The 18,016-nt window shown below is 46.2% G+C and overlaps 1 protein-coding gene across 1 annotated transcript in view; it reads right to left on the reverse strand.

Moving 5' to 3' along the window:
* Positions 1-17,773, reverse strand: part of LOC136463132 (protein NPG1-like) — a 49,762-nt gene extending 31,989 nt beyond the window's left edge. The window contains exons 1-4 of the mRNA XM_066462161.1: positions 17,364-17,773; positions 15,717-15,969; positions 14,836-15,633; positions 11,830-12,239 (exon numbers count right to left, since the gene is read on the reverse strand). Coding sequence (XP_066318258.1) covers positions 11,830-12,239; positions 14,836-15,633; positions 15,717-15,969; positions 17,364-17,561 — 1,659 coding nt within the window. The 5' untranslated portion in view covers positions 17,562-17,773. The remainder of the gene's footprint in view (positions 1-11,829; positions 12,240-14,835; positions 15,634-15,716; positions 15,970-17,363) is intronic.
* Positions 17,774-18,016: the final 243 nt, after the last annotated feature.

Raw genomic sequence — 18,016 nt, forward strand, 5'->3', positions numbered from 1 at the left:
AATACACTTGTGACAATTAACGTGGAATCTTGCTCTGATGCCAGCTGTCGCAGAACCGACCAATTTATAAGAATACAAGTATAATGGCAATCCGCAAGCGGTTGCACTGTCATACTCGGACCCATATAAACCTGGTAGTCCGTCGAGTACCACGACGGGTCTCGATAAACGATTTACAACAACCAAGATCGTACAGGATTCAACGTACATGCCACATATTACATAAAGTTCACAGATACTTTTCATCATCAGAGTACGAATAGAAAGTTATTACAAACCGAGTTTGATAATTAAAGCGGAAGCAAATAAGTTCGAAGATAAGTTTCCAACGTAGTTTGATACAGTGCCATGCCAGATCATGATCCACAAAAGCAAAGATAGGAATTACTAAGGAAGCCTGCCCAAGGCTTACTCCTCATCCACAGCGGGATAGAAGCAACTCTTGCAATAACCATGATACACAGTGCCATCTGCAACAATGGGAAAATAAACCCTGAGTACGAGAAGGTACTCAGCTAGACTTACCCGTCATGAACCAAAAATAAAATGACTCCAAGGATTATGCAAGGCTGTATAAGTGGACGTAACTTGACAACATTTTTGCGAAAAAGGCAATTAATCTTGGTACACTTGTGATTCCTTTATTAAGTTAATTATAACTATCCATTTCTAGATTAGCAACTACCCTGTGCCAAACATGTGGTATATTATTTAGAATCATACAATAGTAACCATAGCAGGTATTGTAATTCCATATTCATCTGAACCATCATGTTTCATAACACAGTTACTACGATGTTGGAGCTAGCCAAGTTTCTCACTATCCGGGAGAGACGGCGATTCGAATCGATTTTCACCAGCTGGGAGTTTATTCCTAACACAAACCCAGATCTATCAGCCACGATAGTCTTAGGTCACCTTTGGTACAACTCCGGTACACATTTCGCGGGTTCGTACTGCGCCGCACAATCTGGAACACCAGATGCCAGGATGCTCAGGCCAAGCCTGCCCATGGGCTCAGTCTGATCGTTCCCCGGAAGGAGCACACAACAGAACGATTCCCGGCCTGAGTTGAATTACTCGGCTTCGCGGTCGGAACGAATTATCCGGCCAGCTAAGTGAGAGGCATGCGTTCAATCTTGTCAGAAGTTCCAACAACGGTACGGTCCTTGATCGACACAGACGGGGATAGATCCACACCCAAGACCTCCATGCCTTGTTGCTTTTCTATCGACCTCCCGTCCGGTCTCAATTTACTTTTACCTCATGGTTCTGTTCCACGATAGCAGATATAGCCAACCGTGCTCCGGTATCCACCTATATCTCGCAGGTGATAGGACATCACCCGACTTCTACCGGTCTAAGCATGGCTAAGCATATATATTCGATCCTGGACCTATACCGGTTAAAGGGATAATATCTGGACAAGGATTGTACATGCATCAAGTGGTTTCATTCAACTCTTATAACCTAATGCATCAATCATAAATACGTAAGTAAACATTCGTAAATTACTGGGAGACTTATAATGCTCCGGGGCTTGCCTCGCAGAAAGGAAGTAGGACGGTGGTCAGGGCACTCCGGAAGCTCTTTAGGGTTCTGCTCCACGCCTTCGGGAGCTGTGGCTTGCGGATCCTCCTGCGGGTTCCCTTCCTCTGCTTCTTCGAATTCCAGCAACGTGATCTCTTCCTCCGATCCTAGATGCATGAGTATGGTATAAGTATTACGAATGCATATATGTTAACAAGTGCATCACGTTGTTTGAGTAGGTGCATATCTCTTCTCGCTTACTACTTAACTACTTCTACAACGCATCGACTATGCCATAAACAGTATCTACTTGTTTCACTCATAACTGGAGTTCTATAATTCCAAATCTAGTGATCCTGGACTTTCTGGAAAGCTTATCAAATTTTCTACAACTTTGTTATTAACCATTTTTACAGTCCACATCAGTTTCAACATGTAACTCCTCATACTCTAGAATCAGTCCGGAAATGATTTAACATGCAATATAAAGTAATAGCACCTCTACTTTATGTAATCATTCACAAATTGACAACCTAGAACCTACCAACAGTTTAAGCATACCAAACATAGTTAAGATAATATAATGGCAAAGCCCAAACTATTTATTAATTTGCCTTTATTATTTTATTTAGATATCTAGGTTAAATAATAAATATATATCAGATGTGCTGAATAAATTCTCAAAAATTTACAGAGCCTTAATAATGCTATCAAAGGACTACTATAAAAATTTCATGTCATTTTGCTAAGTAGAACATCCTATACAAAAATGATAAGGAAGCAAGGCTTGAAATAGCATAAATGGAAAATCCTATTGAAAAGTGTCAAGCAACAGATTTCTTATTTTTCCTAACATCCATATGGTACTAGTATCACCTCCAACAAATTTCATGAATTTTGGACTCATAATTAATTTATAAAAATTCATGCAAGTATTAACTATTTATAAAAGAAAAATCTATAACTATAGATCTACACATGCACTGGTCCTCAAATTTTTATCCAAGCTCATGTATAACAAGAATAGCCTACCACAAAAATTTCATAATTTTTGGAGCACAGGAACTCTAGATATAAAATAAACAAATTTGAATGCATTCAAAAGCACATTTGAAATCCCTATTTAAATCTTCAGAAATTTCTACTGTTGAAACCAAGAACATATTTTTCCTAAATACTACACTTCCTAAGCAACACAATCATATTTATTTCACCATTTTAGGAGCTACCAAAGTAAAGATACAAAAATAACAAAACAAATCAAAAACTGGAATATTTGAACTAGCCTACAACACTGCTGTCGCTGACCGGTGGGACCCGCTGGTCAGCAGGGCCCGCCTGTCAGTGAAACCGAAACAGAGCCGGCGGCGCTGAGCAAGCTTGCGCGGCCATGGCTCGTCGACGGCGAGTCCGCCGGCGGTAACGTCTTCACGGCGTGACCTACTCAACCTAGCGCTTCTATTGAACCCCTTGGCCGACCCTATTGTCGACAGTAAGGACGACGGCGGCGGCCATGGCGGCTCGGCGAGGCGGGACGTCGGCGGGACGCCGGTGAAGGCTACGGCGGCTCAAACAAACGCTACGCCAAGCATCTACAGACTACAAGGAAGCTAGTGCGCGCGCTCTCGTGGCCTGGGGTGGTCTGGTTAGGCCTGGCCACGGCGACGGAGGGTGGTGGCGGAGCTCCGGCGAGCATGTGCGCGCTGCGGAGGCTTACCAAGCGCGATTGACGAGCGCGGGTGGAGGCGGTGAGACGTGGGGGTGCTGGTGGAGCAGTTGCTGTGGAGGAGAACCGACGAGGGTGACTGGCGTTGGCTATGGCGACGGCGGCTCTCGGCGCGGAAGAGCTGGGCTGCTGCTGCGAGGAAGGAGGGCCGAGGCGACGCAAATGGGGTGCGCGGTGGAGTGCGGGCGGGTGCGGGCGACTTGAAGGCGCGCCCAGACGCGGCGTGGCCCGCGCGGACAGAGCAACGGCGACGCGCGGCCATGGAGACCTCCACGCGGCGTGCGGTGTCTGAAGCCGGTCGGCCATGACGCCGCGATTCAGTTTCGTCAGAACGTGATGGCCGAGCCTGACGACAAGATTTGCCGCTGATTTTCCCGCTAATCCGTCGCTCCAAAGCATAAGACGTCTAAACAAAATTTATAGCCCTATGTACCAGCTGCAATTCGTCTTAAACGATCAAGACCCAATTCGCAACGGTTAAGGAGCAATGTCATCCCAAAGATCGGCCGTCAGGCTGTTAGTGAGCCAACACTTAGAAAAAATTTTGAAGTGTTGAAAACAGTGAAAAGCTGGTTTTTGTGGGACCCATTCAAGCATGTTAGAAGCTAAATCAGTCCATGTCATAAAAATAAAAGTTGTTCCTTATGTCAAACACTACAACTTTGCTTTAGTGAACTCCTCCATGCAAGGTCCCTAACACCTAGTTCCACTTTAGTCAAACATGTCACTTTGAAATCATGATACACATTCAAACCATGGCTAAATGACCAAACTAGCCCTAACCTTAAATACCAAAGTTGTTCATGATGATACTCTAAGCATGTTTAAACAATTTGCAAGGTTATTTAAGCATTTCATGTAGTAGTCACTCATATAGCTATTCAGGTCAACACATGAAATATCGCTTAAGTGCTTGATCATGAAATGTGGCCTTCATGAACAAGGTTCCTTTTGTTAATCTAAGTGTAGCTAAGGTGTTGTAGTGACCAACATTACACACTAGCATTTATTTGCACATGATCATATGCATATGTTACAAGAAACACGAAATAACTAGCAATGTTTCATATGTTTCGATCAGATGTTTCAATTGTAAATGATGATTTATGAATGCTTGATGCTCATGCTCATGTTATGCAAGTCAAGTTATGCGAGGCTAACACCCGAGGTGTTACAGTGTCGATGATCCTCGGTGTTCGTGCACAGGCAGGGACACGCGGCGCGCATCAAGCGGCGTAGAAGCGGGGGCGTTGTCGGGATGCGCGCGCGAGAGCAGGCGTTGCGAGCAGCAGCAGGGTCTGGGAGTTGGGCGCTGCCCTAGGGTTTAGGAGGCTGGGGGCTTCGGCTGCTGGCCAGGCTGGGCTGTGCACTAGCAGCAACCTGGTTGGGCCAAGGCGCTGGCAGGGCGGGCCGAAGGGAGGAGAGAGGGGCAGGCTGGGCTGCTGTGCCGGTTAGGCCAAGCAGGCCACATGCGCGCGAGCGGGCCAGAAGGGAGGAGTGGTGAGCTGGGCCGAGGGCGAGCGGGCTGGTGGGGCAGGCTAGGCCACGACTTTGAGTGGGAGAGGCTGGCTGGGCCTACTGGCTCCTTGGGCTGTTTTGGCCATTTCTTTCTCCCCCTACCATTTCCTTCCTCTTCTATTTCTATTTCCTATTTTCTAAATAAACCAAGGCTCATGTATTGTATACAGGTGTCGCCAACTTGTACACCTCCTAGTGGGGTCCACTAGAGGTCAACTAGGGGTTGTGGGGTCCATGTCAAGGGTTGGCAACTCACGGGCATTGAGTTGATAAAGATAGTTGGTTGATTATAGAATTTAGGTCAAGGGGTTCGTGAGAGATTCCAGAAGGAGTCAAAAGGATTCGCTACGGACTAGTGCTCTCCAACACAAAACTCTAAACCAAATAAGGAACTCTGGCAAGCTCCTACAAGCATCACTATATGTATGCAACAATTTATTTATAAAGTGTTCTTTGTTTGTCCTAGCATCTACATGCTTCACATATTGTAGGAAAATTTTTAAAAAGTTCATATTTTTTACATCTCCAAAAACCTGGGTTGTTACACCCATGTTTGAGTGCATTTGGCTCTTTTGAATTTTCATTGCTTCTTTGTGCTATTCTATAGACGTCGCTAACGCGATTATAATTTGAACGTATGCAGACTCGGAGGAAAACCAGATGGACGAGGATCGTGAGTACCGTGAGGAGTACAGAGATGACTACACTAAAGGTGCCACATCCCACCCAATCTCGTAGCACCTATTACGCATGGCTAATATAGAACTGCTATTGCTTTACTTTACTGTTATAATCATACTAAGATAGGACTTGCATGGTAGTATGCTTACTTGATGGCCTTTACCTTGATGCAACCTTACCCCTGCATACCCTGCTATTAGGCTAGACACACGCTTACTGCTATATTTTATTGCTTATACTTCTACTACGCTTATACTACATTAGTGCATGGTGGAAACTGGTGTTATTTGGGCTACGGGGAGAGTGCTGTGTGTGTGACTTGGGTGTGTGGAGGGTGAGGGTTGTGTCGACCAAGTTGGAGTATACGACGAGCCTTACGCAAGTCTTGCCGTGTGGTGCTACCTGGGCACCCCTGGATTGGATACCTATGGTGGGTAAATGGTATATGAGGTGGCCTTGGGTGTGAACCTGTGATGGGAGGAGCTCGGGATGGAGGTGCTATGGTGGCATGGTAAATGGAAACCCTGATGAAGACATTCTGGCTTGGTCATCCCTAAGGACTTACTAGTACTTAGATTCACCGGGAAGCCTTACGTACCACTCGCCCTATATGGTGCGGGACGGCCGGACTACTTGGTAGGGTATTTGCCACTACTGCTAGGTTGATAGCGGATAGTGTAAGGAGATACGGGGCATGGAGGATTCCCCCACACCCTTCTGAGACTTCATGGAGACCTTGTGGACCCGGCTCATGAATCATAGTTTCAGCCACCCCAGACTAGACTTGGGGTGTACCAGGGCTGAATGGTAGAGTGGCATTATCCTAGGCTAGCAAGCGGTCGGAATCAGTCTAGTTGACGACAGTCAGCGAAGAAGGCAGATCTTGTGGTTATGTAAAACCTCTACAGAGTGTATGGTTGATCGATCGATACATGTGCCGACTTGTCGGTTATGGACCTTTTCTAGGTTTCGCTTAAACTAGATAGTGAGATGAGTCCTTCTCTTCTTCCCCCGTGAGAGAGTGTCGGTCGTAGCTAGGGCTACGGGCGTTGAGACAGTGCTGAGAGGGAGTTGGCCTATCGACTGAGTGATGGCATGGTGATGGTGTGGAGATGGTGGTATTTCGATCCCAGGATCAAAACCTGGCTCTGGACGGGAATGGGGTGGAATGGGCGTGGGAATGGTGTTAAAAACTTGACCAACTACTATTATATACTAGATATGCTAATACATAGGAAACCCCAGCCTTATAGGTTCCTTCTGATTATATCCAACTTGCATCCAATTTCCACAAATCAATGCTCATAGGTTGGGAGTGGCCAGTACAAATCGTACTGATAAATTTTGGCACACAGGTTCTGCTGAGGAGTATAGCTCCGAGGAGTTTGACGGTTGAGGGGTTTGTTCCTACGCTCGAGTTTGGCGATCTTATCTTCAAGTTGTTCTGAATGAATGCTACTTTTAATTCCGCCAATGCGACGATGTAATAAATTATGTAATTCCGCACTTTATGTACTCTGATATTATCGTTGTATGGATGTGGTATTCGACTAGAATTTGGGTAATATGATCTACAATGGTCATAATACACTTCGACTCTATGGATTTCCCTTCGCAGAAATCAGGTCACTTCACTTCCACACCAGTCAACTCGCCCAGCAGCCGGCGCAGCCATACTGCTTGGTACGCCGTTGTGGCTATCGCCACATACTCTGCCTTGCACGTGGACTGCGCCACCACTTTCTGTTTCAATGACAGCCATGAGATTAGAGCTAGAGGTGCTCCGCCATCCGTCGATGTCCCCTGCCATGTCTGCATCACTGAATACAGTGAGCTGCAGTATACTTCTGCCTGTCTTGGGGAAGACGATCTCCTGATCCACCGTTCCCTTGACGTAGTGTAGCAGCCACTTCACCATAGCCCAGTGATCCTCTCTGGGATCCTCCATGAAGCGGCTGACATAGCCCATGGTGAACGCAATGTTTAGCCTCATGTGGACTAGGTAGCGCAGACCGCCGATGATGCTATGGTAGAGTGTTGCATCTACCTTCGTTGCAGTACTAGCCTTCGTCAGCTTCAGCCGCTCCTCCATCAGAGTCATGCATGGCTTGCACTCAGCCATGCCGCTCCACTCCAATAGCTTCGAGGCGTACACACTCTGACCTAGCGTGAGTGCCTTCCTCTGTCTTACCTCGATGCCGAGGTAGTAGGAGAGCGTGCTGAGATCGCTCATTTGAAAATGAGCCGCCATCTCACGCTTGAAGCTGTCGATGTCCTCCACACGCGTGCTGGTGATGATCAAATCGTCCACATACACGCCGCCGCCGATGAGCTCCTCCTTCCCCTGTCGCTACATGTAGAGCACGTGCTCGGTTGCGCTCCGTGTGAACCCAAGCTCGCCCAACGTGGCATCCAGCTTGGCATTCCACACTCATGGGGCCTGCCGCAGCCCGTAGAGCGCCTTGCGCAGTTGGAGCACCCTGTGCTCCGCTCCCTTGACGGTGAAACCCGAAGGTTGCCTAACGAAGACCGTCTCCACCAGCTCACCATTAAGGAAGGCCGATTTTACATCCAGGTGATGGACGCGCTAGTCCTCTACTGCTGCCAAAGCCAGAAGCAGTTAGACAGACTCCATGCGCGCTACCGGCGCAAAGACTTCCTTGAAGTCGATGCCCTCATGCTAGACAAAGCCTTGGGTGATGAGGCGCGCCTTGTGCTTGACAATGGCACTGTGCTCATCCCGCTTGACCTTGTACACCCACTTTAGGCCAATCGAACGGCATACTGGAGGTGGATCGACGAGCTCCCAAGTCCCGTTTTCCTTGATCGCCTCCATCTCCTCTAGCATCGCCTGTCGCCTATTTGCATCATGCTCGACCAGCACGAACATGGGTGGTTCCTCTGCACTGATGAGAAGTAGCTTAGCGTCATTGAGCAGCTGACCCGCTAGGCCTGAGGGCCCTATGCCACCGACGATGTCGTCCAACCTATGGAACCGCACCTCCTCACCGTCGTGGAAAGCATCCATGAACTCAGTGATGTCGCTAGGAGGTGAGGCGAACTCAATCGGCGTCGATGGAGTTCCTTGTTCCGCTAGAGTGCTCGGTACCCTGGTTGCAGTGCTCGGCACTACTCCTAGACTGCTCGTCATCACTCCTGAAGTGGTCGACACCACTGCAGGAGTGCTCAGCCCAAGTCTTGTAGTGCTTGGCACCACTACAAGACCTCACGGCTCTGCTATGGGAGTGTTCAGCACCCCTCCAGAGTGCTCGGCACCCCTCCCAGAGTGCTCGGCACTACCCCAGGAGTGCTCGGCTCTGTTGCTGGAGTGGTCTGCACCTCGTCTCTAGTGTCTCCACCACCATGGATGGCCAAGTGTTCGACGACAAAGGTGCTGGTGAAGCCGCCAGCTTTTCCTGTGCCCAGACTGTTCCAGTCCTAGGCCACCTTCTCGTTGAACACGTCATCGCTCGAGACAAGCACCTTGCCTCCACATGGGTCAAAGAGCCGGAACGCCTTGGTACCTTCCATGTAGCTGAGGAGCACCATCGGTGTACTCCTGTCTTCCAGCTTGCCAAGGTGAGGCTTGGTGTTCCTCACATGGCCGACGCAGCCAAATGTCTTCAAGGACACACTCAGCTTGCGTCCATGCCAAGCTTCGAATGACGTCTTGCCCTTCAGGGCTTTGGTGGGCTCGCAGTTGAGGATGAACACCGCCGTAGTCACAACCTTACCCCAGAACCTTGGTGGCATGCCCTTTTCCTTCAGCATGGATTGAGCCATGCTGGCCACCGTTTGGTTTCACAGCTCCACCACACAATTCTGCTGCAACAAGTATGGCGCGGTGTGGTGTCGCACCATACCCTAATCTACGCAGTATGCAGCAAACTCCACCGAAGTGAATTCGTTGCCCCGATCAGTTCGCAGCACACGTAGCTTCTTGCCACTCTCCGCCTCTACACGTCTTGAACTTCTTGATCGCCGCCGCCGCCTTATCCTTGCTCATCAAGAGTTGTAGCCACATGTAGGAATTGCAATCATCCATGAGCAGGAGGAAGTACCGCCGATCACCGTTTGTGGCTGGCATGACTGGCCCACAGAGGTCGCCGTTGACGAGCTCGAGAGCGTCCGCCACGCTATACTTAGCCACCTTAGGGAACTGTAGCCTCCTCTGCTTCCCAGTCAGGCAGCTATCACATAGCTCACCTCCATGCTCAATGTGAGGTAGCCCTCGGACCATCTTCTCTAGTTGACCAAGCGCATCGAAGCTAAGATGGCCAAACCGGGCATGCCACAGCCACGGCTCCTCAGTGTGCCGTGCTGCTAGGCACATCGGCTGCTCTACCTTCAAGTCGAGTAGGTACAACTAGTTCTAGGACCTCTTCACCTTGGCAAGAAGGTATTGTTCCCGATCCCTGATCCTAAGGACGCCGTCCTTGATCAGTACCTCGCTACCGCGGTCATCCAGCTGGCCAATGCTGATGATGCTTGAACTCAGCTACAAGATGTAATATACATCCATTAGCATGCGGTGCTTGCCATTCTAGCACCTGAAGATGATGGTGGCGCGCCCTCAGATCGCTACCCTTGAGCCGTCACCGAACTTCACCATGTCGGTCACGTCATCATGGAGCTCGGAGAAGGCTACCTTGGAGCCCGTCATGTGGTTGCTGGCGCTAGAGTTTAGATACCACCGCTGCTCTTGCTCGTCACCCACATGTCCAAGGTGGACTTGGGCGCGTGATTCGTCAAGGTTGACAGCCTTTAGGGCCTTCCCAGGCCCTTCCACCGCCATCACCTCTCCCTTCTCCTCGGCTTCAGCGTCGTGCAGTGCACAGAACATCGCCATCGGGATAGTGGCCTCATCATCATCATCAGGCTGCGCTAGATGAGCCTGAGCCTTCTTCTCCTGCTTGCGATTTGGGCACTCCTTTGCCCAATGGCCTGTCTTTCCACAGTGTCGGCAGGCGTTGGGGTCGACCTTCTTCTTCTTCTCCGAAGAAGGCTTGCCGCGGCACTTGCCATTGCCACCATGGCTGGAGGAGGCTTCCCTAGAGTTCCTTCGAGCAGCCCACTCCTCCTCTATCATCAGCAGCTTACTGCTGTCCTTCGATGCTGTCGCCTGTTCTAGGCGCTCATCCACCGCTCACAACCAACCAGTCACATCCTCAATGGCGAGGGTTGATAGATCTAGCATCATCTCTATGGAGAGAGCAATCTGGATGTACATCATCGACACGGAGTGGAGGTACTTAGAGACCGCCACTTCTTCGTCAATGGTGATGCCATGGCTCTTTAGCTAGCTGATCAGCATCTGTAGGTGGAGGGAGAAGTCCTCCACCGATTCACCATCCTTGAACTTGAGGTTGGCGTACTCCTGCTTTAGAAGTTGGGCCATCGCTTTCTTTGCGTGGTCAGAACCGACACGCATCGCCACAATGGCCTCTCACATCTCCTTAGCAGAGCTCTTCACCCCCAATGGCTCCATGTACTCCGATGGCACAATAGCGAGGATAGCCTCCAGTGCTGACACATCGTCTTCTTCATTTTCGGTGCCCTTGTCAACAGCATTCTAGAGCCGTCGGGCTCTGAGCTTGACCTTCATGGTCACCAACCACTCGCCACAGTTGGTGCGAGTCAGCATCGGCCAACTAGTGTCACTGACCTCCCACACCATGCGCACAATGACCTCCTATCGTGTCTGGGCAGCCACAGCAGCACCACTACTGTCGCCCATCTCCGAACTGTGCGTCATCACCAGCGGTTAGTCCAACGACGGCGTTTGTACGGCTCTGATCACTTAATAGTGTTGCCGGGCACACACTAGCAATGTTGACCATGAACTACCATTGGCTACCACACACTATGGCTAGAGGTAGAAGAAGGGAGGGAGAACAGAGCACACACACAACACAAGCAACAGCGTTGGCTGGAGCTCTGCAGAGGAGATGACAGAACTAAACTCGCTCTCCTTATTCAGTTGCAGTGGCAAACTATATATACAACTCTACCCATCTAATCCAAGTACACAGACATGTCAGGCTAACATGCTGCTACAGTGACTAGATGTGATAGCAGGGATGACTTTGGCGCCTACCCCTATTGTGGCTACAGTGTAGGGAGCTCTTTTTGGCATCGCCTTCCCCTGCTGCGCATTCATACAAGGGAGCAGCAGGTTACCTAACATAATCTTGTATATTCCAAAAAAATCAGATTCCATCCTATAGGAAATAAAAAGGATACTCTAAATAAAGATAGGTCTTGTGTGCTAATTGTATAAGACAATAAGATATTTTTAAGATAGAATTAGAAGTTGAGTTCTGCTGATTACTAATCAGTTTGATACTTGTGCACATTGAAACAACAAAACATACCTCTATAGCGTTCTTGCAAGATCCAGAGCAATTCTTTTGGGCCTGAACGAGGGCTAGAAGAGCTTGGTAAGCTTCCACTGCTTCCATAGGCGATGACTGAGCAACCTTCAACTTAGCCTTTACCCTAAGTAAAGATCCTTGATCCAACTTTGTAGTCTCATCTAAGGCAGCGTTTGTTGCAACTTCTGCTTCCGAAAATCTCTGTTGTGCAGAAAGAACCAATGCTAGCAGCCTCCAGCCTTTCGAAACTGACCCACCAGTTGCTTCTATAAACTCCTTGGCGCATCTTAGGGCAGCATTCATGTTCCTTTGCTCAGCATATTCAACTCCCATGTCAAATATTAGGTCTATGTTGTAGCAGTTAAGACTAATCGACTCTGTAAGTGACTTTAGAGTTTCTATCTGCAGTACACATTGAGTACCTTGTAGCGAAAGGCAGGCCAAAACTTGGTCATAATAAGGGCTCTCAAGTGGTCTGGCGCAAGCGCTTCATTAAGCTTGACCACCAATTGTCCTCTGATGATGAGGACGATTGCGAGTCTTCGCCCACCCACGATGATCACTCACTATCTCCCAACAGAGATCACTCCCCTCCTCATCCCTTACCATCACCCCTGAGAAGATAGATGACTCCTTCTATTCCTCCTCGTCTGACTCCATCTTCATCAGCCCCGAGAAAAGAGAAGACTCATCCTCCTCCTCCATCTTCATCAGCCCCGGGAAAACAGAATTCTCGTCGTCATCCTCCTCCTCCTGCACCTCAGCCTAAAACAAGATCAAAGACATCCTTGTAGTCGCAGAAAAGGTCCTTGGATTCGATTGCTAATGCTCCCAATGTGGACCAACAAAAAAGAAAAAATGTCGTTCAGTGGCAGCGTTATAAACTTGATGGAAGGAAAATTTACAGCACACATCTCAAAGGAAGATTGTATTAGTTTCTTCAATCTCTGTGCCTCACTGCCTCCGTTTTTGTTGAAGTCTGAATTTGAAAGACAAACACATAATCAGTACGCTACAACAAGAGCCGATGAAATACACAATGAAGATTTAAGGAAGATATAGAAGTTCATCGAAGACAACCCCGAATTAACCATGGAAGTGGCCGCGACCATCTATTATGATGTACAAGGGACGGCAACACCGGCAATGAAGTATGAAAGGGGCAATCTTTTGGTTCTCGGTCACGAGTATAAAAATTTGACAACATATATGCGCCAGTTGCATGAATATTACATGGCTCAAACAACAGAGACGGAGGACTTTGGTTTTGAGGTTATTATCCGTTCGCCACATGTTTTTAATTATCCTGAAAAAGACAAATTCGATGTCGAGTGGGAGTGCTTGTTCCAGCTATACTAGAAACGCTCTCTCGATACACAAATGTTGACGCTGTGGACTATGTAAGTACCATACACGCACGATATTACAATTAACTACTCTCTCGGGACACAAATTGTTAACTTTTGAGCACTTACCATAATTTTATGTAGGTGTATAGCAAAATTTTGTATTCTAAAAAGCAAATGGGATAACATAGCCTTCTTGGACCCCTTGCGAGTCAATGAGAAGACATGTCTAGGCCTCCATGGATGTTATGTGGAAGACCTGAAATAGAGATTGATTGTTGTTTTCGACGAATTCAAGATGAAGAACAAAACCCACGTACTTCTAGCCTATAACTACGAGTATGTGTTCTCGGCTTTTAATTTTATATTTCTTTTTCGTTAAGATTATTTGATAATTAGGATTCTGTAATTGCAGCTACCATTTCATCTTCATTTGTGTTAATTTTGCCAGACATCTGATCGAGGTGTGGGACTCGAAGAAAAAATTATTTTATCATCTGGATGCACTAATTAGTAAGCGATCCTAATAACATATTATTTTTTAATCACACATACCACTTTCTAACGTTTCTCCTTTTAATGTTGCTCAGTGTCCGAAGAAGACATATCGGTGGGACGCAGATCCCATTCAAGGTTGTCGAAATGGAGGGGAAGTACCTAAAACAGCCAGCGGAAAACAATGAATGCGGGTTTTATGTAATATGGGCAATGCTTCGCTACATCGGCGGAAAATCGGAAGAAGCCGATAAGTTGGTGTGTATAATCCCATTTCATTTATGTCTGTTAATCATTCAACAAAATGATTTATTCCTCTTTGGATATCATCTTTTTTTGAACGACAACACAAAAAATATAACCACGAAGGGCTGTTAGACATGAAGATCGTTGCGCTGCAATCGGAGCTGGCAAAATTCATCTTAGCCGAGGTATTAGAAAAAGATGGAGTATTTTTATTGCACAATCCGAGAAGTTCAAGGACCAGTATGGCCCAGAGCGGCTCGCCAGATTATTGTAAGAAGTCCGAGAAGCATTACACAATCTGTGAAGTTTGAGAACATTTTTTTTTTATTTTGAGGGATCGAGATCTTGATAAGAACATTTGAACTGTAACCGTAACATTTGTAACATTTAATATTGATGGACCTGTCGTCTAAGTAGCGTATATAAAGCAAAACCCGATTTCACAAAAAAATATAAATTAAAATAAATTATAAAACAATAAAATGTGAACGTGACATCACTGCCGGTTAGCAGAAAACCGGCAGTGTTGTCGTAAACATCACTGCCGGTTAGCAACAAACCGGCAGTGATGGCACTGCCGGCTAAAGCCACAAACCGGCAGCGTTGGCTTAGCCATCACTGCCGGTTCTTGTCACAAACCGACAGTGATTCGTACGATAACACTGCCGGTTTAAACACAAACCGACAGTGTTGGTGGAAATGAACTCTACCAGGTAGTCTTATGAACCGGCAGTGTTGGTGGAACTGAACTTTGCTGGTTGTGTAAAGAATCGGCAGTGAAGTTGAAGAACACTGCAGGTTTATAGGAACCAGCAGTGATAGCTTACCCTCGTCACTGCCGGTATAGTTGTGCCAGTTCAAAATTCGGTAGTGATGGGGTATTTTGAACCGGCAGTGAAGTGCAATTCTGACGTAGTGAGAGATCTTTGGTAGTCTGATAAAACAACCTTGGACTTGTTATCTAGACAAGTCCCTAAGAAGTGGAGGCCAACACTCTTAAGATGAGAATCTGATGATTCAGCAAGCGCGATTACTCTTCTTGCATATTCAACACCCTCAGAAGCAAGATGGTGGTCCTTACTACATATCTTAGCAGCTAATAATAAGGCAAGGATGTCATTTGGATTCTCAAGCTTGTTTAAAGACTTCCTCAAAAAATTCAGCGCGACATCTTTCTGACCAGCTACATAGTAGCAAAGTGCTAGTGTGGCCCATCTCTCGGTGCGAGGATATATTCCAGGTAAAACCTCTTCAAGTTGTTTTGCAAGAACCAGTGGTTCACCACAAAGAGACAAGGCATAGGTGAAATGTTCCATCACTGAAGGATCCCAATAATGGGTCTTCCCCTGGTACCAATTCCTAAGTACTACCATCAAAAGTAGAAGAGCCTCTTCCACATTATTCTTTGGAACAAAAGAACCTTCAACTTGCTGAGCCATGCTGGGAGGGCTACAATCTATATTGCTGTACAACAGAAAAGACGCATATCTCTTTTGAACCCTAGTCCGAGTTTCATCATCAAGATTCCATGGACTAAGAAGAGCTTGTCTGTAAGAAGCTAATACTTCCTGGTAGGAGCCAGCATGTTTCCAGGCTTCAGGAAGCAGTTCTACGGATTTATTGACAGTTTCTTGTAACTTTTGTTCGATATCAGGAGTACCATTCTGGAAAATACTTTCAACGGAATCAAGTACACTTCTGCACTGGTTAGCAGCTTCTGCTCGTTCCATAAGTTTTTGCATTAGTCATCAAAGAGTTCATATAAGAAGCATAAGAAAGAAGCTGTCCAGTGATTTGTACCTGTCGATTTCCCTAGCTTTTGAAGGGACAGTGATTTCAAGTAAATGGCTTCAAGAACAAGGCTAGCAGGATTATTTTGCGAGACAGAACTTGGTAATTCTGATTTTGTCCGCCCTTTCTTCGATGGTGTCTTAGAAAGGGATGGCTGGAACTGCTGAATTGCAGCTTGAAGGTCAATTCCGTCAAATACACGAAGGGCAACTTCCACATTTCCTTTCTGAAATTCCAATCTTCCAAGGAGAGCTCTTGCTTCCTATTATCAATATACATTTGGATAAACTCAGCCTCAGGAACCAAAGAAACATCATAGTACAAAAACTGGGATACACTGAAGAATCTTCATAGGTTAGAGAGCACACCTAGTACTAAATCAAACATATAATACAAAATTGCATGAAAGCAATGATAAAAAATTCTTTAATTATCTTTAGCATATTGTACGTGTCAGTTATCACCTTGAGTGTGAAACTCAACTCATATGCGGATAAAGAAAAAAGCAAAATTCGCATTAGGGTAGGGTGGACCAACAGAAACAACCGGGGAAGTTAAGCAAAATTTTTGATTCAAGTGTCAAATGAAAAAGTGGATAGTCCGATGTAGTAAAATGGACACTTCCTACTTTTTTGCTAAAATAGAAATATATTGAATGACTTTTTGTGTATATTTAATTTGTATTTTACACCTTGTATTCAATTATGTTTTTTATTTCTTTTTTTATATCATATTTTGCATAAAAAGGTTATTTGAATTGCAACTTTGATCTCCTACATGTATTTTGGTTGCAACAAAACTTATACATCCAAGTTATTGTGTCTTTCCCTGGCACTTGGGTAATTAATTTATCAACATGTATTGTGAATTTGCTTTATTTTTCCCTGACATATCTTTTGACGGAAAGAGGCATGAGAATAGATGGTGGCAGTCGATGAGGGGAACTAATATAAGAATTTGATTTTTGAATCCTATCCCTTGTTTGGTTCATGAAGAAAAGTAAGAAGGGGAGTTTGAGAAGGCATTCATATCATCTATTTGGTGTATGGATTTTGAGTAAGAAATTACATGACAAGTCATGGTAAACGGTGATGATGCATTCAAGTTCCACTAGAATCACATTTCGCCCTCAACCACCACGTCTACCACTGGAAAGTAATCAATGAGAAACTTCCATTCCCATCCCACAAAAACTCCTGCTGTCACAAAACAAACAAAAGATTTCTAAATAGGTACCTCTAAACTCCCATTTCATCCTTCCAATTACCAAACCAAACCTAACAATTCTATTGAAATTTAGCATGGTTGCTTGTACATTTATCGGAACAAAGGCAACCAATTCAGTCAGAGCCTAGGTTTTTAATTTTCGTTGTTTACCACTAGCTTATACAATCCAGCTTATAAGTGTGGAGGCTGAGATAAACTGACTGAAGACAGCTTATAAGATCATTATGTAAGGACTATATAAAGCTGTGGCCTATATAACAAATTGGCGATCGTAGTGATAGCAACATTTACGACCTCCAACGCCGACAACTTTTGTTTGTGGTTCGCATCATCGACACCTCATCTTACAGAAGACAGGCCTCAGTGATCAGGCCAACCAAACATGACAGACCAAAATAATAATAAAAAAACAAGTGCCAGATTTCTGACCTCATAATTAAGGGAGACTCCCTCGGGGTGAGACGACTCAGCGCCCGCCGCTGGGACGACGCTGCCTCCGCTCGCCTTCACCGGCTCGTTCTCTGGCGCAGTCACCTCTTCGGAGGGTGATGGATCCGACGTTACCTCCGCCGGTGATGTAGCCTCTGCGGGGGGCACCTCGCCTCCATCATCCGGATCCGAAGCCATGCCTCCTGTCGAGTAGAGAGGTGTTCTGTTTTGTCGTCAAATGGGGAGAGAGAGAGGAGAGATGGGCGGGGCATCATCCATGCATGGTTTTTTCTTAACTTCCAGGCGTTCTCACCGCGTGCAGTTCTCTATTTTTTAGGAGTTTGCTTAAAGTATTAATTCTTTCCTATATTTGACATTTTGTACCTATTTGCATTTGTATTTTTCACCATTATTATCGATGATATACTTGTGGATAATTTGTAAGACTAAGAAAGGGCGTAAGCAGCTGGAGGTGATGCTGTTACAAGTTTTTGGAAGATTTGGGTAGGAAGCAACATAGAAGTTTGGAGAACTAAGTGTCTCGTTTTTTTTCTGTTTGGACTTGGATGGTGGTCTTGTTAGTTGTCGTGTGCCTTGTATGAGTGTGTCCTTGGATTGATGTCTGTACTGAGTTTCTATATTTACTTGTGAAA

The sequence above is a fragment of the Miscanthus floridulus genome, chromosome 7 (assembly GCF_019320115.1).
Source record: "Miscanthus floridulus cultivar M001 chromosome 7, ASM1932011v1, whole genome shotgun sequence".
In the NCBI taxonomy this organism is placed as follows: Eukaryota; Viridiplantae; Streptophyta; class Magnoliopsida; order Poales; family Poaceae; genus Miscanthus; species Miscanthus floridulus.